This window comes from Photinus pyralis, unplaced genomic scaffold (genome assembly GCF_008802855.1).
Source record: "Photinus pyralis isolate 1611_PpyrPB1 unplaced genomic scaffold, Ppyr1.3 Ppyr1.4_LG4, whole genome shotgun sequence".
Taxonomy (NCBI): Eukaryota; Metazoa; Arthropoda; class Insecta; order Coleoptera; family Lampyridae; genus Photinus; species Photinus pyralis.
The window spans coordinates 16,594,287-16,615,204 of record NW_022170511.1 but is presented as its reverse complement, the minus strand read 5'-3'; the positions used below and the strand labels follow the sequence as shown (position 1 = coordinate 16,615,204).

Below are 20,918 nucleotides of genomic sequence, written 5' to 3'. Positions count from 1 at the left end.
ATAAATGCTTTAAAAGCAATGTTGCCATACTGATATTATACATACCTAAAACCACAGAATAAGACCTTATTCTGAAAATAAAACTGCTTGCAATACTACAGTTTTTTTTAAAATAAATATTGGTTATAAACAAAGCTAATATCCTACACGTTATCAGGCATAAATTCTCCGAAAAATAAGGAGAGAGAATTGTACCTTTGTAAAGCGGCTTTAGCAACGGTAATTGACGATAAGATTTTTGAATATCCAATAACCTCCTCTCGCAATTTGGCGCATGCGTTAAATGAATAAACAAAGATTATATACAATTTGACACTTGACAGTAAATAAACAAAGTAATCTTTAGGTAATTTATTTAATTAGATAATTTATAATAAATCATTACAATAAATTAGTTGCGTACATGATTCAAAATCATTCCAAAGAAAGTTTATATTTTAATTACGTAAATAATGTCTTTTCCTGGTTCGGGGGCGCATTCAACCGTTTTATTCATTCCATACTTGCAGCTTGTTGCCCACTGATGCCAGGTTTGGTTTCCCTATTTTCGACCGAAGAGTTCAGTTTTGGCACTTTAGTTCCGGTTCGGTGCATTACAAACTTTTCTTTCTTACTACCGTAATGATGAATTGTTTTAAATTAGAAAATAATAGAGAAGAAACTCTCAAATGATCCATATTTAATCAAATTTAAATTTACTTCTCAGGTAATACCTACATAGTTGTAAGAAGATAAACTATATGATGTATACTGTGTTTTTGTCACTTATTAAACACCTGCTCATTGGTTTTTTTATTAATTTTTAACGTTCTATTAATTTAAAGGTATCTAAATTTAAAGTTCTGCAATAGATTAGCCAATCAAGCGTATGGCCAAAATTTTCTCATTTTTCTTCATTAGGTATGTTTTCTAAACTCAACACCATACATATTTAAGGTAGTAAGAAAGAGAAAAAAATAATTCTAATGAAGTATCACATGACCTATATTGCCATTTAAAAAAATTTAAGATGGCGGTCGCACTCAAAAACCATGCGTCAAAAAGTTTTTTTAACCTCAAAATACCTACTTTGTGAAATAATTTCAAAAGGAAGCGTAGTTTTCCTGCTCAAACGGTTTCGTTTCGAGCATGAGAGGTAAGAGGTTTGGTTCTCTTCTTTGGATCTTTAATAGCGACCCTGTAGATTAGTATTGTAACGTAAATTTAATGACGTGATTTCTGTATATAAAATTCATTATTAATGATCATAGGACTATCAACGATAAACAAATTTATAACGGTCCTTAAATAGATTGTTTTATAACACATTCCATTTTTATCACTAATAACACGAGCGAGTACCTATTTCGTTATTTATCACTTCGACATCGATGTTAAGACTGAGATTAAATGCAATTCAAATTTCGAATATCGTACCTCATAGAAACAATGAGTCACATTCGCTGACCGGCGTTGACTAATCCGTTATGAACTTTATGGCGCCCAGGCCCCACGTAGACCCTCTCCCCTCGACAGCACAAGTTCACCGGTTTTCTGTATTCCGCACATATCTGGCAACCTTACTTAGTGCCCCTATTTTTTTAGCATTTACCATATAAATGTCCCTTTAGCTGACTTTCTTTTCAACTGCCACTTTTTCGGGCTGGTACCTACGTAAGCCACCGGACATACGCTAGAGACATTAAGTAGTTTGTATGTATGTACTTTTTGCTTGTGCTTGAAAAGGTCCACGTTGCTTATCTAATTTTAGTTGGCCCTTGACTTGTTGCGACTGGATATTACCTATCTGGATGCAAATGTTTGAGAACTGTAATCATTTTTTGGAATGGCGGCAGGGGAAACCAGTCATCCCACAGACGTGGTGACCATTACCCGACCAACGTTAATTATTATTAATTAAAATTAGACCGCAGGAAATCATGCGTCTGACTAACCTCAATTATGCGTAATTGTAATTTGGAATTAAAAGTTTGCCCAAATATGGGAGCTGCTAAGATAAAGTATATTAAAATTTGCTGAAATGATTAATTATTTCCTTTTGCTTGCCTTTGAGGTGCTGGTTTCCGGTAGTTGTAAAAAGTTTACTGCAGCTGTAAGTTGGACCGGAATTGCACCTTAAACTTCTGCAAATTGCACGCCATTTCTACCACCAGTTCGCGTTTCCGTAGCCAATCGGTCTCGAGTACCGCCAGTTTATCTGTGCGTTCCTAGTAGACCGAAAGTGAAGGGCTCACACGACGAAAGAGGTATTTTAGCGCATCCCATTTCACACTTACCGGGTAACATAAAACGGCATACAAAGCCAATAAAATCTGTCCCAAAAGTTGGAGAATCGGTGATGTCGTGGACAGTTCGAGCCGACGCCGTCGGGGTCTAAACCTTCACCAAAATCAGGCATTTCCAAAGAAGAGGTACATCTCTGTACGCAGGCAGAACCTGAACGACGACGGCGCCAGAAAAACCCTGCTAAAGATCGGCTGTACCATAGTACCATACATAAACCTCTCGCCAGGAAAAATTGCCGGTCATAGAACACTTGATCCCGGTCTACAATCTATGTTTTTCTAAAGATGTGAGCGACTTCCGGGATAGTATCGTGTCAATGTTGAACAAAAAGACTTTTCGTTCAACATTGGCACGATCCTATTCCTGAAGTCGCTCGCATCTTTAGAAAAACATAGATCGTAAATCCACACAAGGTGTGCTGTGACCGGCAATCTTTCCTGGCGAGAGTTATACCCTGGTTTCAAGCGGGTAACAGTCCAGATTCGATTCAAGAATGACGAATTTAAGCTGCACCACGCCAAATCAGTCGGAGCATCGCCTTCGCTATTGACGTAAACTAGGCACTCATACAAACGGCTCAATAAATGAATTCGTAGTCTAGTAAATGCCAAATGTAAAATAACTTATAATCACAATAAACCCCGAACATATTATTCTAATTAGGAAGGAGTTGTTAAGTTGTTACCACTAATGAATTTGGATGAATTCGAAAAATAAAACATACCTACAGAACAAGTTCAATTTCTACCGCGCTTGAAGAAACACCCGATGTAATCAAAGAGGTGCGTCCCTTTTTGATTTTGAATAACCTCATTATTGTCAATGAGGGAAACGCTCCCTCTTTTCAGAATGCAAAATTGGGGGAAGTCATTATAGTATCACAGTAACAACTCTGAATATAACTCAATGGTGGAAGAGCTCAGTTAAGTTGATTGTTGCGGCTGGTGAGAAAGATATGTACCGACAATTACAATTATAATTAATTATAATTTGAATGTGATCTAGAAACAACCACATTATGGGGATTTACGATAATTCAACTGTTTTAACCGGGTTGGTAGAAATCACCATAGAAGATTTTTCCCTGTCTTTAATAACAAATTTATTCATCAGTCATTTTTCATTATTCTGTTAAACATTTTTCGTAATAATAATGTTTTAATTATTATTTTCATAATCGATGATCCAGTCGACATTTGATATGGAATTTTAATATATACGTCTTTCGCTATAGAAACCGTTGCACGTCATTGATTTGTGTATCAATTTTAGACATATGCTGCAACACTGCAACATGTACAAAAAAAAACAAGTGTGCGAAATCTATAGAAAACTTGTCTGAAATTGATTCATAAATCAATGACGTGCACCGGTTTTTATAGCGAAAGCCGTATACCTACATATCTTAAACAAGGAAAAGTAGCTAAATCAGCAGATTATGCATGATTAAAATTTGCCATTTTATCGATCTCACGAGTAGGTAATCTAACTCAAAATAGATTAGAGCTTGCACATTTACACTGCAGCAGAAGACTTGTAGTGAAGTTTGAAGTCTCTAGCTGTTGTAATTGCTGAGATCTCAGTCAGACAGCCAGACACAAGGAATATACATAATAACGTATCTTTTTTCTAAAAATGCGCTAAAAACAGTGATCGCAATAGCCACCTAGCTCAAGCACGAAAGCTAAAAACTATTAATTGGGGGGAAAGGCAGTTCCTTCAGTATCGCATTAGGTATTTTACCATCTTTTACGACAAGTCATCAGGGGGTACAGGTCTACGCCAACTAAGATTTTGTATTGATCATACGTAGGTATAAAACTCGTCTCGATACAAAATTAATGCGTTGTCATGAAAAAGGCTAAGGTCGATACGTTTTCGTGTATATGAAATATTACTACTGGCTTGCACGATCTAAACACACAAAATAGTTCCATGGATTGTCGTTTTAGTTACAATGAATCATTAATAACCCTTTTTATTGCATGAGACTTCAATCAATTCCCTTTAAGGTTGGGGGCGCAAGTCTAGAAACTAGCACCAATTTACACGAACTTTGTAGATCGATGTTTTTCCCGTAGTAGTGATATTAATACTCATACAGAACGCACGTCAATGTAACTTGTAAATATGCCGCACTTTTGGGAGAACTTTGGAAAAAGCTCCCATTCCACGCACCGAAATTTGCAAGACGGTTTATTTCAAATTGCTTCACAAACTTGTAGCCTATTAGTGCAAGTGAATAACACAAATAATATTAGTTATGGAAATCATTCCACGAACATTCACTGTAACACCATGGATCAACAAGCACAGCCGTCGTGTAGCACAAACTCAACACGTGACAAACATGAACAACTGTTAGTGCTTTTACCTCCAACAAATGGCCGAAATCCAAAGTATAGGCCAGGAGCATTGGGAAAACCTAGATTGTCTGTAAGTTTTCCTTATCATAAAGTTGTAACTTAATTTATTTTGCTAGCCGCATAGTGTTCCAAATGTCCAATCTAAAGAGACAAGAGAATTCGTTGCGGGCTGTCTCTGTACCTATACCCACTAAAATGAGCAAATAAAGAGTTGTGTGCCACCTTGACTCACATTTTGCTGCAGGATCTATTAATAGATACTTGCAGTGCATGTGCCATTTGGTGTAATTATTGCTCATTTGCATTTTGTGGGTTTAGTCACCTAATTATCAATTTTGGTGGAGAACTGCTTAAAACAATTGTTCAACATGTCCCTCTGTTTGTAGATACCTATAAAAATCTTGAAACTACGTTAGTACTTTACATACAAAGTTAATGATGGTTTCTCTTCTTCTTCTTTAACACATTCTTTACAGTGTATATTTGCTAAATGAAATAATAACACATGCACTTCGTGAATCGGATGTTGTGCTAGCCCACCAAACAAGCTCAAAGAGCGGCCATGAACCTTGGGGAAAGTGTTTGACATTATAGAAGGTTATCTCAACTCGGCTGGTATTACATGGGCAATTTTGTTAGTATTCAAGGTAGATTGATTTAATGACATGCTAGATGCTACCATATGAACCGGAAGCAAATGTTCCTCAAAGATATTCTTGTTAAATAGGACAAGGGGGACTCTTGACGGTGCGTGGGGGGAGGCTAGAAGGTCACGTCTTTAGGCAAATTATACAAAAAATTGTTCATAATGGCAGTTGTGGGTTTGCAAGTGACTTACCTATTCCAATTCATGGTAAAAAATAGTACACAAAATGAGTTTCTTTATGTGGATTGGGTAAACACTAAACATTGATGAACATGTTAGGTGACATTTTCTTATAATTCGCAAAGAAAAACCCTCTCTCCACTTCAATCATGCACCTACCTTCGTGTACCGTACAGTGCCATCGAACATTCAGAAAGATTAATCGAAGTCGCCCGGGATGTCGATCGAAAGCTCCGATCTTCCCATCCTGGCTGCCGCTGTCGTTTTAGTTATCAAAAGTAAAACAAAAACGCCAAGATAAACCACAATAACACCTATATATAAAAAAAACTCGAACGCAAAACCTGTCAACGACCACAGAGGTTCAAATGCTTCCAGTGTCGTCTATGTGTTTCACAAAGCCAGATCTCTTGCGTTGATCGACCATTCTTGTACTGTGTCTTGTTTCTTCGCGTAAACATCTTGTCTTGTTCTTATAACAAATATAAGAAAATGAGTTTCTTCAAAACTTAACTTTTCCGCATGGTAGCATCTGTTGAGGCCCAGGACTTTCCTTTTATTGTACCTATTTACTTCTCATGCATCGCATCATAAGCTTTACGATGCTTTTTTGTTAAGAATAAATCATTCTGGCTAGTACAGCATTGTCGCGAGAAAAAGAAATTTTGAGTAGGTATCTAACATTTGACGAAGCATGTTTTTCCCTTTGTTTTTGCTTTTCCGCACGAAAAAGTATAGGTTTAGGTACTCTAACAAATTTCTACAAGGTTGAAAGTTCTCGTTTCAAATTATATCTTAATTGTGTTGGCGTATGTTTAGACATGATGAAAGATTACAATTCAAGGTGAAATGATAACACCTGTAGATCGGTAACGAAGTGTTCGCAGACAACAGTTTATATGAACTTTTAGTCATAAAATAACTTTAAAAAAATTAGCCCCTTCTGTATGTATTTTAGTATTTAGGAACACTCTGTACGTATAAGATATAACCTTCTCAATGCTAAGGTCTCATAGTACCTTTGTTATAGAAAAATTGTTCAGGAAAGTTTGTTTTGCTTTCAGTCTGTTACAAAATTTATTATTGATTGAAAGTATTTGAAAGTACTTCTTATAGTTTCTTTCTTCACTAACCTGTTCACTATCTTCAATAATAAGAAAGTGACTCATGCAATCCCACCCAATCTTGGATAGCCTGTATAAATTTGTTTATGAAAAAAATCCTATTTTGTGTTTATTCTCTATTTACATTCAATTGTCGCTCTAGAGGTTTGGCCGACGATTTAGGCTACGTTCAGACACGGCGATAATCGCGCGAATCTCACGATGATATTTACGTGAAAATGTTCCAAAAAGAATTCAATTCTGAACGCAGCGTTAAGCAGAGTAGCTCTGTCTTATTCTTATCTAATTGTGTTAGCTAATAACTAGTTTTCCCTATTTAGTAGTTTAACAAGCTACCCGGTACATTTTTCCATTTTTTGTAAATATCCTAGCTTAGAGTATACTGTTATAGCTACATAAAATATGCCTAACTAAAGGATAAATCGCAACATTAGTAAAACTTAAAAAAGTAGTTCATCGTCCAATGAATTCATTGAATTAATAAACAATAAAGCTCTTGCGTATAACCGATACTCCACCGACAGATGAATTTTCTCTAGACCTCATTTTTCGTTTTGTGAATGATACTCCCATCCGACCTTCCGTTTTTCGAGATATCCCGACCCTCGTCCCGACCCTACAGTTGATTTTCGGATGTGATTTTACATAAAAATCGATCCACAAATAAGAAATAAGTTAGTTCTGTACAAGTGCAAATCCATTTATAGTAGGTATGTCAACTAGATTCACTTTTACAAGAAGCATCTGTAGTCACAATTTAGTTCCGATACTCAATAAATAAGAAAGTGATTAGGCGATGCTCTTGCGCCGAAACCAAAAACTTATTCGAGCTTTTTCCTTTTTGCTCAAAATTCAAATTATGCGGAAGTGTTTATGTTTGGTAATATGGGGGTCTTAGAGGAGACAGAAAGCAGCAAACTGTGCAATTTTTAATAAATAGTATCATTGTATTTATAAACAATACAATGATAGTATATTGTTTACCATCGCTGACAAGTCGTGGAAATTCCAACATGTCAGCGTAGCTCATTCGTCCGTGGTAAACACTAAATTTTCGTTTATTAGTATGCTGGAATTTGTTGTACATATGTAAACGGCTAGGCAACGCAGGTATAGAAATTAAAAGAGGCAGAGAAGTGGAAAGGAGGCAGAGAAGTAAACTTTCTCTGCCTGTTTTCCGCTTCTCTGCTCCTAGCAACGAAACGATATATACTTCGCTACCTGAATATGATCAGCGAAATGTCACATTTGACGTACAGTATAAAAAACAAAATTTTTGCATTTGGATGTCAAAGATATCAAAATCGTAGTTTTTACGCACGGATTGTATTGGGAAAACTTTGAAACTATTTATTTTGATGTCAAAAAGTAAAGTGAGAATAACTTTACTTACAATTGTCTTGCTTAAATATGGCATAAGTATAATCCCTAGGTTGTGTACGATCGGAAACGTATGCGGACACTCCAAAAAGTTTCGACGATGAAACCCATTAAACAAAAAAACACAGCTATCTACATGCGGTAAGATTGTTGAGGTCTCAAACCCTCAAATGGACGAATTCACGCAGGTATGCTAAAAAAAATTAGTTACCGACAAGTCATTCTTAAATTTAGTAAACTACATGGAAAGTAATTCCATTTGAAGACAAGTACCTATTGGCATAGTACCCAACATACGCAACGCCACTGAAAAATGTTGGCTGATTTTTTTTGTTTTGTAAATTGTAATACGTAACGAGTTCATAGTACTACTAACGTATTTAACGAGAAGTGTGTAGTAAACAAACTGTATCTTATCTACAAAAATTAGTAGAAATAATTATCACCTATACATGTGCTACTAATTAATTTATAAAACTTGTGTGATGTTTTCTATTTGTGACAATGAAACCAGCAGCAATTGATAATTGTGATTTACAAAAAGTACAAAAGGTAATAATATGATATAATTGCTAATCACATTTTATTTGTATCTTCTTTCATAAGCATAACTCTACCCAAATACATAACAATGTAAAATAAATCAAACCATATCTATGCTTGCAACACATCACGGAAGGAAAAATACATATGACAATTGACGTTGACTATAATAGTATAATTGGCATGTTACGCCATTGGCGTACGCGTCATTTCTTTTGCTAAAAGGATTTAAAATGCCACAGTATTGATATAAACTGCTCATCAATTTGGGTATCTTATCTGTACCTAATCGACTGCTATTACATAATTTAACTACTCCTTTTTAGTTTTTTCTGTCTTGCCCAATATCGAAATTCCATTATCCAATCATTTCCATCTGTTAACATATCATTTTTATATTGCACGCATGCAGTCGTCAAAAAAGTACCTTTAAGTAATATACCAAATGTAGGTTATTTAGGCAGCAAGGAGCAAAGTTAAACATTTTGTTTTATTTTGTTTTTTTTATATTCGTCAATCGTCACAATAGTATATAATAGGTAATGAAAATTTCTTTCCTTGTTGACAAGTTTCTGTTCAGGTGTGAGGAGCCTCGGTATCCATCTCGTGAACATTGTTCATCCTTACAAATAATTTAATATCCAACTCTACTGGGTACGTACGCATTTTTGTGCAAAAAAAAATTTTCCGTTTCGGGAATTGGACCCGAGCCTCCTGGATGAAAACAGGGTAAGTTGAGGGGAATAATATCTTCCATGAGCCGTCTAGCTATAAACTTGTATTTAAAAAAAAAATCTCATGTCCAGCGTCCCCGAAGTTACTCCCTGTAGCCCCTCGTGTCATTTCAGGTCCCTGTCAAAGCGGTACTAGAATTGGCATCACGATCGAGCTAGCGCTTTTATGATCGTATGCATCCTGCCCACATTTAATGCCAAACGCACTTCGCTTATCCCCAGACTTACACACGCCCACGTTCTCTATAAAGCGGCACCTATGTAAATTTTCCGAGATCCCCCGCTACAATCAGTAAATCCCAAATAATCCGCAATTGACGTTACAGGCGTGATCCTTCGCGTCATTAATATCCACTGTCACTATGACACTATAGCTTGATACACACTGTAAACATCAAACTTTTAGTTTGTGATCAGTAAATACCCACCGTACAATTAGGGAAAAATGTCCAACATCAACACAATTTTATTCAAGAATTGGTCTGCCTATTGTCGTATTGTGTCGGATTGCTTTAATTCCATACATCATCAGGGAATAAAGGCACACATTCTTTCATCCTTCTAACAGTCATGTATAATTTCAGACTGTTTTGGAATCCCCTACAAGTTTGGGCCACGAAGAAGATAACGATATTTGGAGTCAAACGTACATGCTACCTGGTGAGGATGGAAATACAGCTTTGAAACGGTAAATATGATGTAGTTTAAAAACGACAAAACGACTATATGGCATTGTAGATGGGGACAAAAGCAAGCTTGGTGCAAACCGTCATGCATTCCAATAAGCATTATCTTAGTTCTAATTTTCCTTGTTGTGCTTCTGCCGTTGCTGGACCATGCAATGGAAAGATCAGATGTGCAAGTGACTCCAGTTATTTCTGACTTATTTCCAGATACTTGCAAGTAAGAATTTTGATATGTTCATTGAATTGTTATTAGTATTACCACTGTGCTATATGTAAATGGATCTTTTTTCCTTCTGATTTTCACTCGTATATCTTTTTAAAAAAAAGACTAACAAACTTGTGGTTTAAGTTAAACTAAAAGTAACTTTGTCATATCACCCAAAAATTTATTATGTTTGCATTAATCGCTTACTTTCAGATTATCGCTAGTGGAAAGCATTCCAGAAGGCCTTACATATCCCCGAAATGCAACTTCATTCCCTTCAACATATCACACATGGTTAGAATTAATAAATTCAACGCGCCATACAATAGAAATTGCATCATTTTATTGGACTTTGAGAAGTTCTGAGGTCTATCCACATCCTTCCTCATATCAGGTGACGTCTATCTATTGCTAAAGTCTGATACTTTGATTCCTATTCACTGCTATCACTACTACTTCCAATGGAAAAGTCAAGTTTGAGGCTAATAAAAAGAATCCAAGTGACAGATTTCAAGGAGTTTGATATCAAATGAAAACCTGTTTAATTCTATGTTGTTTAATTGTAACATCAATTCTGAGCGGGAGTAAGTACACGTTTCTTTGTGATCTGTGTTACAATTAACTTTAGAGCCTTTTTAAAAGAAAAAAACCTGATCACATTTTAATATAGCTGTCAACTGAACGTGGCCTCGCCCCACATTCATTTAATATATAATTTAATAATATAATGCAATCTTAACTGCACAGGAATGAGAAAAACGAGCATTTCTCGCTCAGAAGTTGGAAGTGCAATTTATCTCAGCATAGAATTGCTAGGTCTCAAATTCGATTCTGCATGTTTTTGCTCTGACAGTAATAGCCCAAATTATTACAGATTATTTCATTCTTGTCAACACTGTGTATGAACATTACCTACTCACTCATTGTATTTGTTCAAGACATGCATTTACAACCGTCACTTATACAGGTATTGATCCTAAAAAGTTTGAATCACAAAAATTCGTATAAAAAAGTATTGGACGTTTCTTTAACTACTGAAATAATTAAACAGTGTAATTACCATCAGAGGTCTCTAAATTATTACCTTTCTATTGAGTGCTTAATTATATGACACCCACCTACTACTTAATCACAATTTGTATTTGCTGAATAACAGTTTACCATTGCATGGAATAGAAAAAATATTGATTCTTTTTTCCTTATGATTTCTGCTCTGAACTATATTTTATTTAGTAAAACTTTATAAATTACATTTATAAAAAGGAATGATAAAATAAATTACTACTCATGTTTGGGTATTACCGAGGGTATTACTTTTGGTATTACTTTATGTGCAATTTTCATACGCAGGGTGTGCACAACTTATTCAGGATGGGCATGCGCCTCTTGATTGCGTGATTGTAGTTTTCCAAATCTTAATTCCTAGTATTTTAACTGAAAATTATTTTGAATTTACAGGGAGAAGAAGTATTCCAGGCGTTATTAAACACAGGACTAAATAGAGGCATTAAAATAAAAATTGCTCAAAGCGCTCCGAATCGTAATAATCCAAATATTGATACAGAGTACTTGGTAAAACGAAAAGCTGCTGAAGTGAGGAGCGTCAATTTCCCACAGTTGTTAGGATCCGACGGTGTCTTGCATACCAAATTATGGATTATTGATAGAACGCATTTCTACATAGGAAGCGCTAATATGGATTGGCGTTCTTTAACCCAAGTATAAAATATTGTAGGATACACTTTTATTTTTTTAACGTATGATTGTAGGTTAAAGAAATGGGAATAGTCGTACATAATTGTACTAGCCTTGCAGAAGACATTGGAAAGATCTTTGATGTAAGTAACTTCAATTTGTCTTCATTTTTAAATAAATTCTCTGTAGGTGTATTGGATCTTAGGTGAGCCAGGAGCAAAGATACCTAGTTATTGGCCTTCGTATTTAGAAACAAAGTACAGCATTAACACACCTATGAATCTAACTTTAGATAACGACACCTTCCAAACATACATATCAGTAAGCAATGCAACAAGCATTCAACCATGTAAATTTTCATTGTAGAGTTCGCCACCGCCCCTGTCCCCAGGTGGTAGAACTAACGATTTAGAAGCAATTGTGAATATTATACAAAAGGCTGAGAAATTTGTATACATATCTGTCATGGATTATTTTCCTTTAACAATTTATTCGCCAAAAATTAAATATTGGGCCTCCCTAGACAATGCTTTAAGGTCTGCTATTATAGATAAAATCGAAGTGCGATTGTTAATTAGTAAATGGAATAATACAAGAAGGTCTGAGCACTATTTTCTAAAATCACTAGCCGATATCGCGGACTCCTACCCAAAAGCAAAAGTTGAAGTGGTAAGTGCACATCTTCTCATATCCACTGCTCGATATGTGTATTTCAGAGATACTTCGTAGTACCTGCAACACCATCACAAGCAAAAATACCGTTTGCACGCGTAAATCACAACAAATATATGGTTACAGATAACACGGCATATATAGGCACTTCTAACTGGTCTGGAGATTATTTCATTGATACTGCTGGCATTGGTTTTGTTGTCCATGACCCTATTTTTAACAGGAATGATTCCCATATTACAGTACGTAGTCAACTTCAAGCTGTATTCGAACGAGATTGGAATTCTAATTATTCCTACCCAATATCATACTTTAGATTCTAAAAATGGTTAATAGTTTATTTGTACATATTTTATATTATCAAAACCAAAAGATATTTTCGATACTGTATGATTTTCCCATAATGATATTTGAGAGAAATAAAAATTTTTATTGTTATATTCTTATTTGGGAAGCAAAAGAATTTACCTACTTCTTTGAGAGGTAAAAATATGAGAAAGGATACAGGACAGCTCAAAGATACAAAAGATACGTTAGGCAAGGGAGGGTGTCATCAAGCTGTTGCTATTATGATTTATGAGAGACCATCAGCAGCTTCTTTCTTGGTGCCACTGACTAGTAACCTAAATTGAGATGGAAAATTTCACTGGCATCCTGCAAGTAAAGATTTGTCCGCCCTTGTAAGGAACACCTTATCCCAAGAGCTGATTTTGTATGCGCCTTTTAATTCTGAACAACTTTAAACTACAGTTTTTTCTGTAAAATGTACAGGAGGGCAGGGTATTCCTACTTACCGTGCACCACTCGGTATATGTCCACTGTGCAATTTGAAACGAATCAGTCCAAGCGTTTGACGGACACCATCGATTCCCCTATACAGCTTGCATCGCTTTGCTCAGCTGCTTAATAAACCCGACCCGACTATACATCTCAGTTGTAGAGCATTGGGCTACATAGCTGGAAGGTCGGGTGTTCGAACCTGGGCTGAGGTAAGAATTTTTTATCTGTGGCAGAGATGGAATTTCCTTAGATCAGTTTCCAGCATTTAAGACACTCTGGTTTATTTAAAAAAAGTTTGTTTTGGTTAGTTGGATTTGTCTGTGCCTCGAGCAGCACAATAACTATTAAATAAATAAATAATAAGTATATTTAACTACTTGATTATTACCTAAACTTTCATTGTCCAATTTGAGATGCTTGTTTTTTTTTGGTAGGGCTTCGACTTTCGACACCCATATTCATAACAGAATTTCAATATACCTAATATAAGAATTATTCAAATGTTCAGGAGTCATGAAAATATCACATTTGGCAAAATAAGATGCGGCAGCAAACAAAATCAATAAATACATTTCGCCCCCACATAAAACATACAAAAACCTCCAATTCATGGTACTATTATTATTATTATTATCCCTCTCTTGTTTTGGGCCCTCAACAGGCATGCGCCCAATTACAGAGTGACCCGCATATTGCTATTTAGAGGTGCCTCTGCAGAAGGTCTTAAGTTGGTCTATACTACTCCAGTATTTACCTTACGAATTAGGAAAACTGCAGGAAAACCTAATTCGGAGTAGCCGGTAGAATGCTCGGAACTGGTCTAAGGTAATTTCCATCTCCGCCACAGATGAAAAATTCACCTCAACCCAGGTTCGAACACCCGACCTCCGGATTTATAACCCAATGCTCTACATTACAAACATTGTAACAGCCTTTTGAAAATACCTTTACCAAAGAAGCAATAAAATCCATTTAGGAACTCCTGAAGATATGTTAAACATAAGCTGAGCTAAATGGAAATTGCCAACAACATTAATGAAATTGCACGACTTGCAATATTCCTAACGTAAACAAATTCTATTAAATATACAGGCAAGCAATACTAAAGCCACTAGATAATATATAGAAGCAATACAAAACAAAAACAACCACGCTAAATACATTCTATGCTAGTTACAGTAATATACAAACTAGAAAATAAAGGATACATGATTTACCTATATTTTGGGAATCAAACACGTACACTCTGCATACGCATACCACAATTACTCTGCTCCACAAATACATCGCTAACTCTGTAAATCACGACCTGCGCCCGCCCGCCAATTTTCGTGCTTAGGCCATTTGAATAGAATTGGGAGGTGTGACATATTGTAGTTGGTGATTGATTAATTTTAACCAAAATTGAGAGATTTTGTTATTAAAAGCGACCAAAAAAATTTGAGCGCAAAATATTGATATTTACGTCCACTTTAAAATCAAGGGTTGGCGGGAATGAAGAAAACGTACCTGTGCGCGAGACTAGACTGCATGACGTCAGTAGCCAGAAACATTTGCCGCCGCGACGTTGGCAGAGTATACGAATTCACGTAAACATGGGACGAATTTATTTCTTGTGTGCAGATCAGTTTTGACTCCACCATCAATAAGATCTTGTCGGTCGGGGCCTACCATATTCCCTTTGTCGGTACCCAGCACTTGGGCCACTTAATTCCGATGTCCTGTTCATCCGTAATTCGCATTTGGGTGGATTCACTAAAAACCCTCCACAAAATAGTACCTACTCAATTATTGGATCCTTTTTCGATGACTCAAGACACGAGAAAGAGCTCGAAAAAGAGAGACCGCGATTGGAACTTTAAAAAACTTTTGGGCGCCAGAAGTCCTCTACCCCTTAAGACGCACGCCTTGCAAAAGGTGATTTAAATCGAACCAAAACTGTAGAAGAAGACAGAAAAAAAACCTGAAAAATCACCACGTTAGTAAAACCAAAAAGTAACCATAACTCTTGGGTAAAACCACGCTCAGAGATGGAGCCCTAAAGGTTGTTCGTTACACGGTCCAGGTAGGTGTACATACATGTACGTATAAGTAGGTACATTCTTCGTTCTACAAGCGTTTTTTTACGCACCCTCATTTGCTGCCAGCCAGCCAGTCTGTAAAATTGAGATTAAAGCTAGGTATGTACCTATATTTAACCTATTCACAAATAAATTTGCTAAACTGCGGTGGGTAGGTAATAAATTTGATATTTCATTCAAATATTTATGATTCCCAAAAATTAAAATAATCTTAAGTTATGGAAAAAAGCTAAGAGTAAGAGGTGGGTCCCAAGATTGCAAATTTTTGTTAGATATGGGTCGGGGCCCAATCTCAATGGGGCCCCAAGTCTTACTTTGGGAACCACTGCCCTAGAGCGATGATCGAGAATTCTTTACAATTTCTCCACTCCATGAATACCGATTTGAATGATACGGCATCCTTATCGCCGGTGATTAGGTAATCCTTTACCGTCTCGATGTCGTTCTAGAAAATTCGCTACATAATCTTGGCTGCTAATAGTTAATTATGTTGACGACAGATTTTTTAACCATATGACAAATGCGCTCTCCTAAAATTGGCGCATGCGACCTAAACAAAAAGTTCAATTCGACACTTGACAGTAAATAAACAAAGTAGAATGCAAAAGTCAATAATCTTTACTTTACGTAATTTAATTAAATATAATGTGGAGTAGCTCATAACAATAAATTAGCGAACATGAATCAAAATCATTCCAAAGATAGTACGAATCTACATTTAGATTTTAGCGTTAAACTAATGTTTCTTTTTTCTAGTACGATCCTTTAATTACAATCCAGTAGGCCGAGCGCATTCCACGCTTAGTGTCTCTGCCATAGACTGTTATATGAACTTACCTGTAAATAGAACACCATCACCCGCATTATCTACTGTTACGCTAACCCCCGGTCGCATACGAAATATAGATCAAGACATGGAAGCATTAAGGGCATCGCGGCAAGACAATCCATTCCTACAGGTTTGCACCCTTGTACAATGTATCGATTCATATAATGCGGTTTTTCAGCATGTAATAGCCAGTCGAGAAAGTCTCGCCGATTCTTTGGATGATAGTGAATCTGATCATACAAATTTAATGTCCCACGTAAGTACATAGATTTCTCGGTGAGATTTCGGAAATAAGAAGTGGGATGTAATTGTCAATTTGTCGTCTGACTCTGCTGCCAAGGCAGAAGTATGGTCGATTCATTTCTAACACTTATGTTTAGACTATTTCCAGAGCTTTCTAGGTTCTCCCAAAGTGTTTTATATTTATTTTAAATCTTTCAAGTCTTCTCCGGGGCTGTGTGTGCATAGAAGGCTTTGGAAAGGCACTAGAAAGGTTTTACAAGAATTCAAGTTCCATTTTCAGTTAGTAACTTCTTCATATGATTTGGAGGAAACATTTAAAAGACTGGAAATCATTTGAACGATATATAGAACAGTGCACCGTAAGACTTGGAACTAGAGTAAAAAGCAAAGAATTTATTCGCCACAATGACAATTTTTTTCAGTTTCGGTTTGCCTGGAAATTACTCTAAAAAATTTTAATAACAACATACCCTGTATATATTAATTATTTTGGGATACACAATTTAAGAAACATGTTCGCAAATAATAGCAGAAATATATTCAACAATTTAGGATTATTTCCGGCCAAACCGGAAAAAAAATTTTTTACTCTAGAGCACTCCATATGTCCCGGAACGATCAAATATCTCTGTTATCTATGTTAATTGTTTTCACTTCCGGTTTGGTCGGAAATACCCCTAAAAATGCATTTAGGGAAAAGAGTAAAACATTAGTTTTACTTCCATTGTATTTCAAGAGTGTAGAAATATTGGAGGTATAGAAACCGAACTGCAACCGCATTCCTTATCTAAATACTATTTAATTGACGCATTTAATTATTTAAAACTTATCGTTAACATGTACCTTTGCCATTAGTTACTCTGTTGTAAAAGTGTGGTCTATTAATCTTAATCTAGCTTGCCTTCACTTTCATTTATATAATTCAGCTTGGTATCTTCCATAACTGCTTTACATTTTTCTGGCACTAATTGGTGATGGATGCTTATAGGAATTTCCAACGGATATAGATTTAGATCCATTTACCCTACCGGAAATGCATGAACACATGATTCGTAGTCCACCACCGACTACATGGCCCAAATCTCCCAATTTTAAAGTTTTTCAATTTCCAAATGGAGAAGAAGAGACTTTGCATGTCGAAGTAAACGTATGTATGAAATAGCTTTAAATATAGTGTCAAATTTTGCTCAGGGTATACAGAGTGTCCGACAATAAATGCTGGCTGTCTATATCTCAAAAAGGAGACTTTGGAAAGTTGTGAAAATTTTATAAGTACTAATAATGTCAACAAGAACAAAATATTTTCAAGTTTGTGGCAGTGTTTCTGTTAAACCGGAAATTTAATTATTTTAAACGAAACACCCTATATATTTTTTCCTTTTTTAGATTCTATGCAAAATTCTATAAATATGTCACCTATAATGTTTTATACCTAAATTTAGCTATTTTTGACATTTTTTTAAACATCAAAAATGACGTTTGCACCCCATAGGGGATTTCCCTTTAAAAAATCGTTTTACGATTTTTTCTAATAAATTTTTTATCTTTGTTTTTAAACCCCTGCATTTATAATCAAAGTACCAACTTGAAAAATTAGTAAGTAGTGGTAATATACTACTAAAATATTCCAAGATCTTTTCTAGATAATGACAGCTGGCATTCCTACTGAAACCCCTGGATTCTTCATTCAATATTAAGAAAACAATAGAACATAATTATATGGGATACTAATGATATTATAAGTTATGGTCTAATGTTGTCTTGCATTAATGAATGTACCTACCGTACACTATCAATTAGAAAAAAATGGTAACTCAGACGTATTGTTATAGTTTATTAATACCACTCTTTATTCTAGACCAAGCTAAAATCTCCCAAATCGGAAATAAAACCGAAGCACATCAGTTGGGACGGTACAGAATGTACCTCTCCTCTGAAAGTATTACCAAGACCACATGCATTGCATCACGATAGGTTTTCTTTATTAACTGCAAGTGCTTTACGTTCAAGTGGTGAAGATAGTGTAAGGCTTATGTCTTCTGAAGACTAAGAGCTTATATTCAATTATAGATAAATAAAGGCTGTGGAAAACATTCCACTTGTAGATCCTATACATTTCTGTATTATTGTGATAGGTGTTTTCTAGTCAAATTTTATCTTGTTGTTATTGCATGTTTTGTTTTCTACAGATGGTATTGTAAACTACTGTGTGGTGAATGTTAAATGTAGCACGCACAAATAATTATATAAAGTGGGATATTGGCAAAATTGGAATTGTCATTGTTTCTTCGTACATATAACTGTATCAAATCATGTCGAAAGTACATTGTATTTTAGTTGTTAAAGAGATATTTAAAAAAAGTACAATAGCAATTATTGCTTAAAGTAATAAAGATTGCTAAGCGGTATTCTAACTGGGAACTGAAAGTTTCCTAATATATTATTGTAGATAAAGTTATGGTATCTAGTCACAGAAAAATGTTTTCCAGTCATTTTTATCACTTCTTAGTTATGACTTCTACTAATTTAGGTTTCTCAAGTAATTCTTATAGCAAAAAAGGGAAGCTAGAGGTGATGTGAAGTTATTTTAACGCATTGTTATTATGCAGATGAGATGCCTATTTGGAACAATTACAATTATGAATGATTAATCAAAAACTATCTGGAATTACTTGCTATACCTACTTACTTTCACCATTGAATAAAAACACTATAAGAAGCCTAACCCCGTGGAAATAAAGCGCGACAGAGATTGAACTGAGAATATAATGGAAACACTGTCAATAGTGTCGATTCTTGAACTGAGAAGAATGAGAATTTGCTTTCCTCCTATTTACCGCAAAGAGAGTTCGGTGATCACAACCAATGCGGGTGCAAGGGGATTTGTCGCGCTTTCTTCCATAAGCGTTAGGCTTCTTATAGTGTTTTTATTCAATGCTTTTACTTAAATTTTAGTTGTGGTTGTGATTCACTCTTTTTCCTACATTTAAAAACATTTAACTGTTTGTAAATAAATATAATTTATGGTTGTGGTTCGTTGTAGTAGTCCATAGTACACAGCTTCAATCTAATATTTCATTGTATCTAATAATTTAGCTGAAATGCTTCCATGTAAATAACTGGGATTTAGGTGTATTTTTATTCAAAAGGGAGTAGGTACTTATAACATTCATTAAATGTGTTTTGTTGTTATATGCTTACTTAAAATGTCTATTTTTTATTAAAATTCATTACTTTTATGTGATATGTATAATATAAACTTTAGTAATTGGAAATGTATAGGTTGGTTCGTTATCAATGAATGTGCGCCTGTGTCATAAATCCCCCTGATTTGTTTTGTCACGAAATATAGTTGAAATTGAAGTACCTATTGCTAAAATTGCTCTCCTGTATAATATTATGTTTAAATTAAGGCTGGTCCTTTTTACAATTTATCACACACAAAAATTGATAGAAGTTTATTTACAAGAAGCAAATTATGACTGTAACCTGTCCTTGACGTAATTTGCATGAGCGTCAAGTGCGATCAGTATAGGATTAGAATTGCTTTACTTATTGCATCAGGGAGCCTGTTAAAACTTGTGTGTCATTATTAATTACCACTGATTGTAACGTTTGATGTTCCTATTATTTCACAATCTATTGTTAGCCAAAGTCTTTATGCTAGTAATCTTCAAATATAAATACCGTCTATCAACTCATTTCATTATGCCGTTTCTGTGTGTTGCGTGGTATTATCATTTTTACATTTTACATATGCCCCCTTTAATTAAATGTGGCAAAGTTATTTATTAGTCAACTTAAGTTAGCTAAGGATATTGTTACAAAAAATTATTTTATGAACAAATACATTGTTAAATTTTGTTGTGTTTTTTATTGTTGGTCCCAGATATACTTTCTCTTTAAAATAGGAGATAACAAATTATTCTATACATTTTCATTCGTTTCATTCAACATACATTTTTAGTTTCCTAGCTTGAAGCTAGGTGGGTACCAAGTCTGTGGTGGGTAAAGTCACTAAATATAGAAAGTACCGCAATCCATTGGGCTCGTGTGTTAGAGAGAGAACGCATGATTTTTGCCCAAAAATGGCGGAAGTTACCAGATTCTAGTAACTTTAATGTTAGGGATTGTTCCACCTGTTTGGAGATATCTGTATACAGGGTGTTACACGACCGTTCGAAAAAAAAAAAATCGGGTTGTAGAGGGCATCAAAACAAGCACTTTTTCCAAATAAACCGAGGGTCCAACGTGTTTCGTTTGGGAGCGACCCCCCAAAGAGTGTTGAAATCTGCATTTCTTCTTTAATTTTTTTCTCAGCAACCATAAGAGTTACAAAGTCGGGTGGCATGTCTTTGAATAGGTTTTTGGGTATGCTCTTTCCGATTTTGCAATTTTTTTTTCAAAATTCCTACCCCTAAATGGCGCACCCCTAAACTAGGGTGCAAAAAAAAATTCTGATTTCGAC

General features: G+C 35.3%; 2 protein-coding genes across 3 annotated transcripts; both read left to right on the top strand.

Annotated features, from left to right (window-relative positions):
- The first annotated feature begins 4,379 nt into the window (after nucleotides 1-4,379).
- Nucleotides 4,380-12,955, top strand: LOC116169996 (phospholipase D3-like). 2 transcript variants are annotated; one of them, XM_031486225.1, is made up of 9 exons: nucleotides 4,380-4,722; nucleotides 9,844-9,947; nucleotides 9,998-10,162; nucleotides 10,364-10,544; nucleotides 11,609-11,869; nucleotides 11,920-11,988; nucleotides 12,035-12,166; nucleotides 12,212-12,514; nucleotides 12,562-12,955. In XM_031486225.1, the coding sequence occupies exons 1-9, from the start codon at nucleotides 4,417-4,419 to the stop codon at nucleotides 12,838-12,840; spliced, it is 1,800 nt and encodes a 599-aa protein (XP_031342085.1). In that variant the 5' UTR covers nucleotides 4,380-4,416; the 3' UTR covers nucleotides 12,841-12,955. The 2 variants fall into 2 exon arrangements, with proteins under 2 accessions (XP_031342085.1, XP_031342086.1); XM_031486226.1 differs by lacking the exon at nucleotides 4,380-4,722 and adding an exon at nucleotides 8,323-8,534.
- Nucleotides 12,956-15,945: 2,990 nt separating this feature from the next.
- LOC116168748 lies at nucleotides 15,946-19,263 on the top strand. Its single transcript, XM_031484725.1, has 5 exons — nucleotides 15,946-16,082; nucleotides 16,135-16,337; nucleotides 16,386-16,463; nucleotides 17,439-17,597; nucleotides 18,309-19,263. The coding sequence occupies exons 1-5, from the start codon at nucleotides 16,058-16,060 to the stop codon at nucleotides 18,498-18,500; spliced, it is 657 nt and encodes a 218-aa protein (XP_031340585.1). The 5' UTR covers nucleotides 15,946-16,057; the 3' UTR covers nucleotides 18,501-19,263.
- Nucleotides 19,264-20,918: the final 1,655 nt, after the last annotated feature.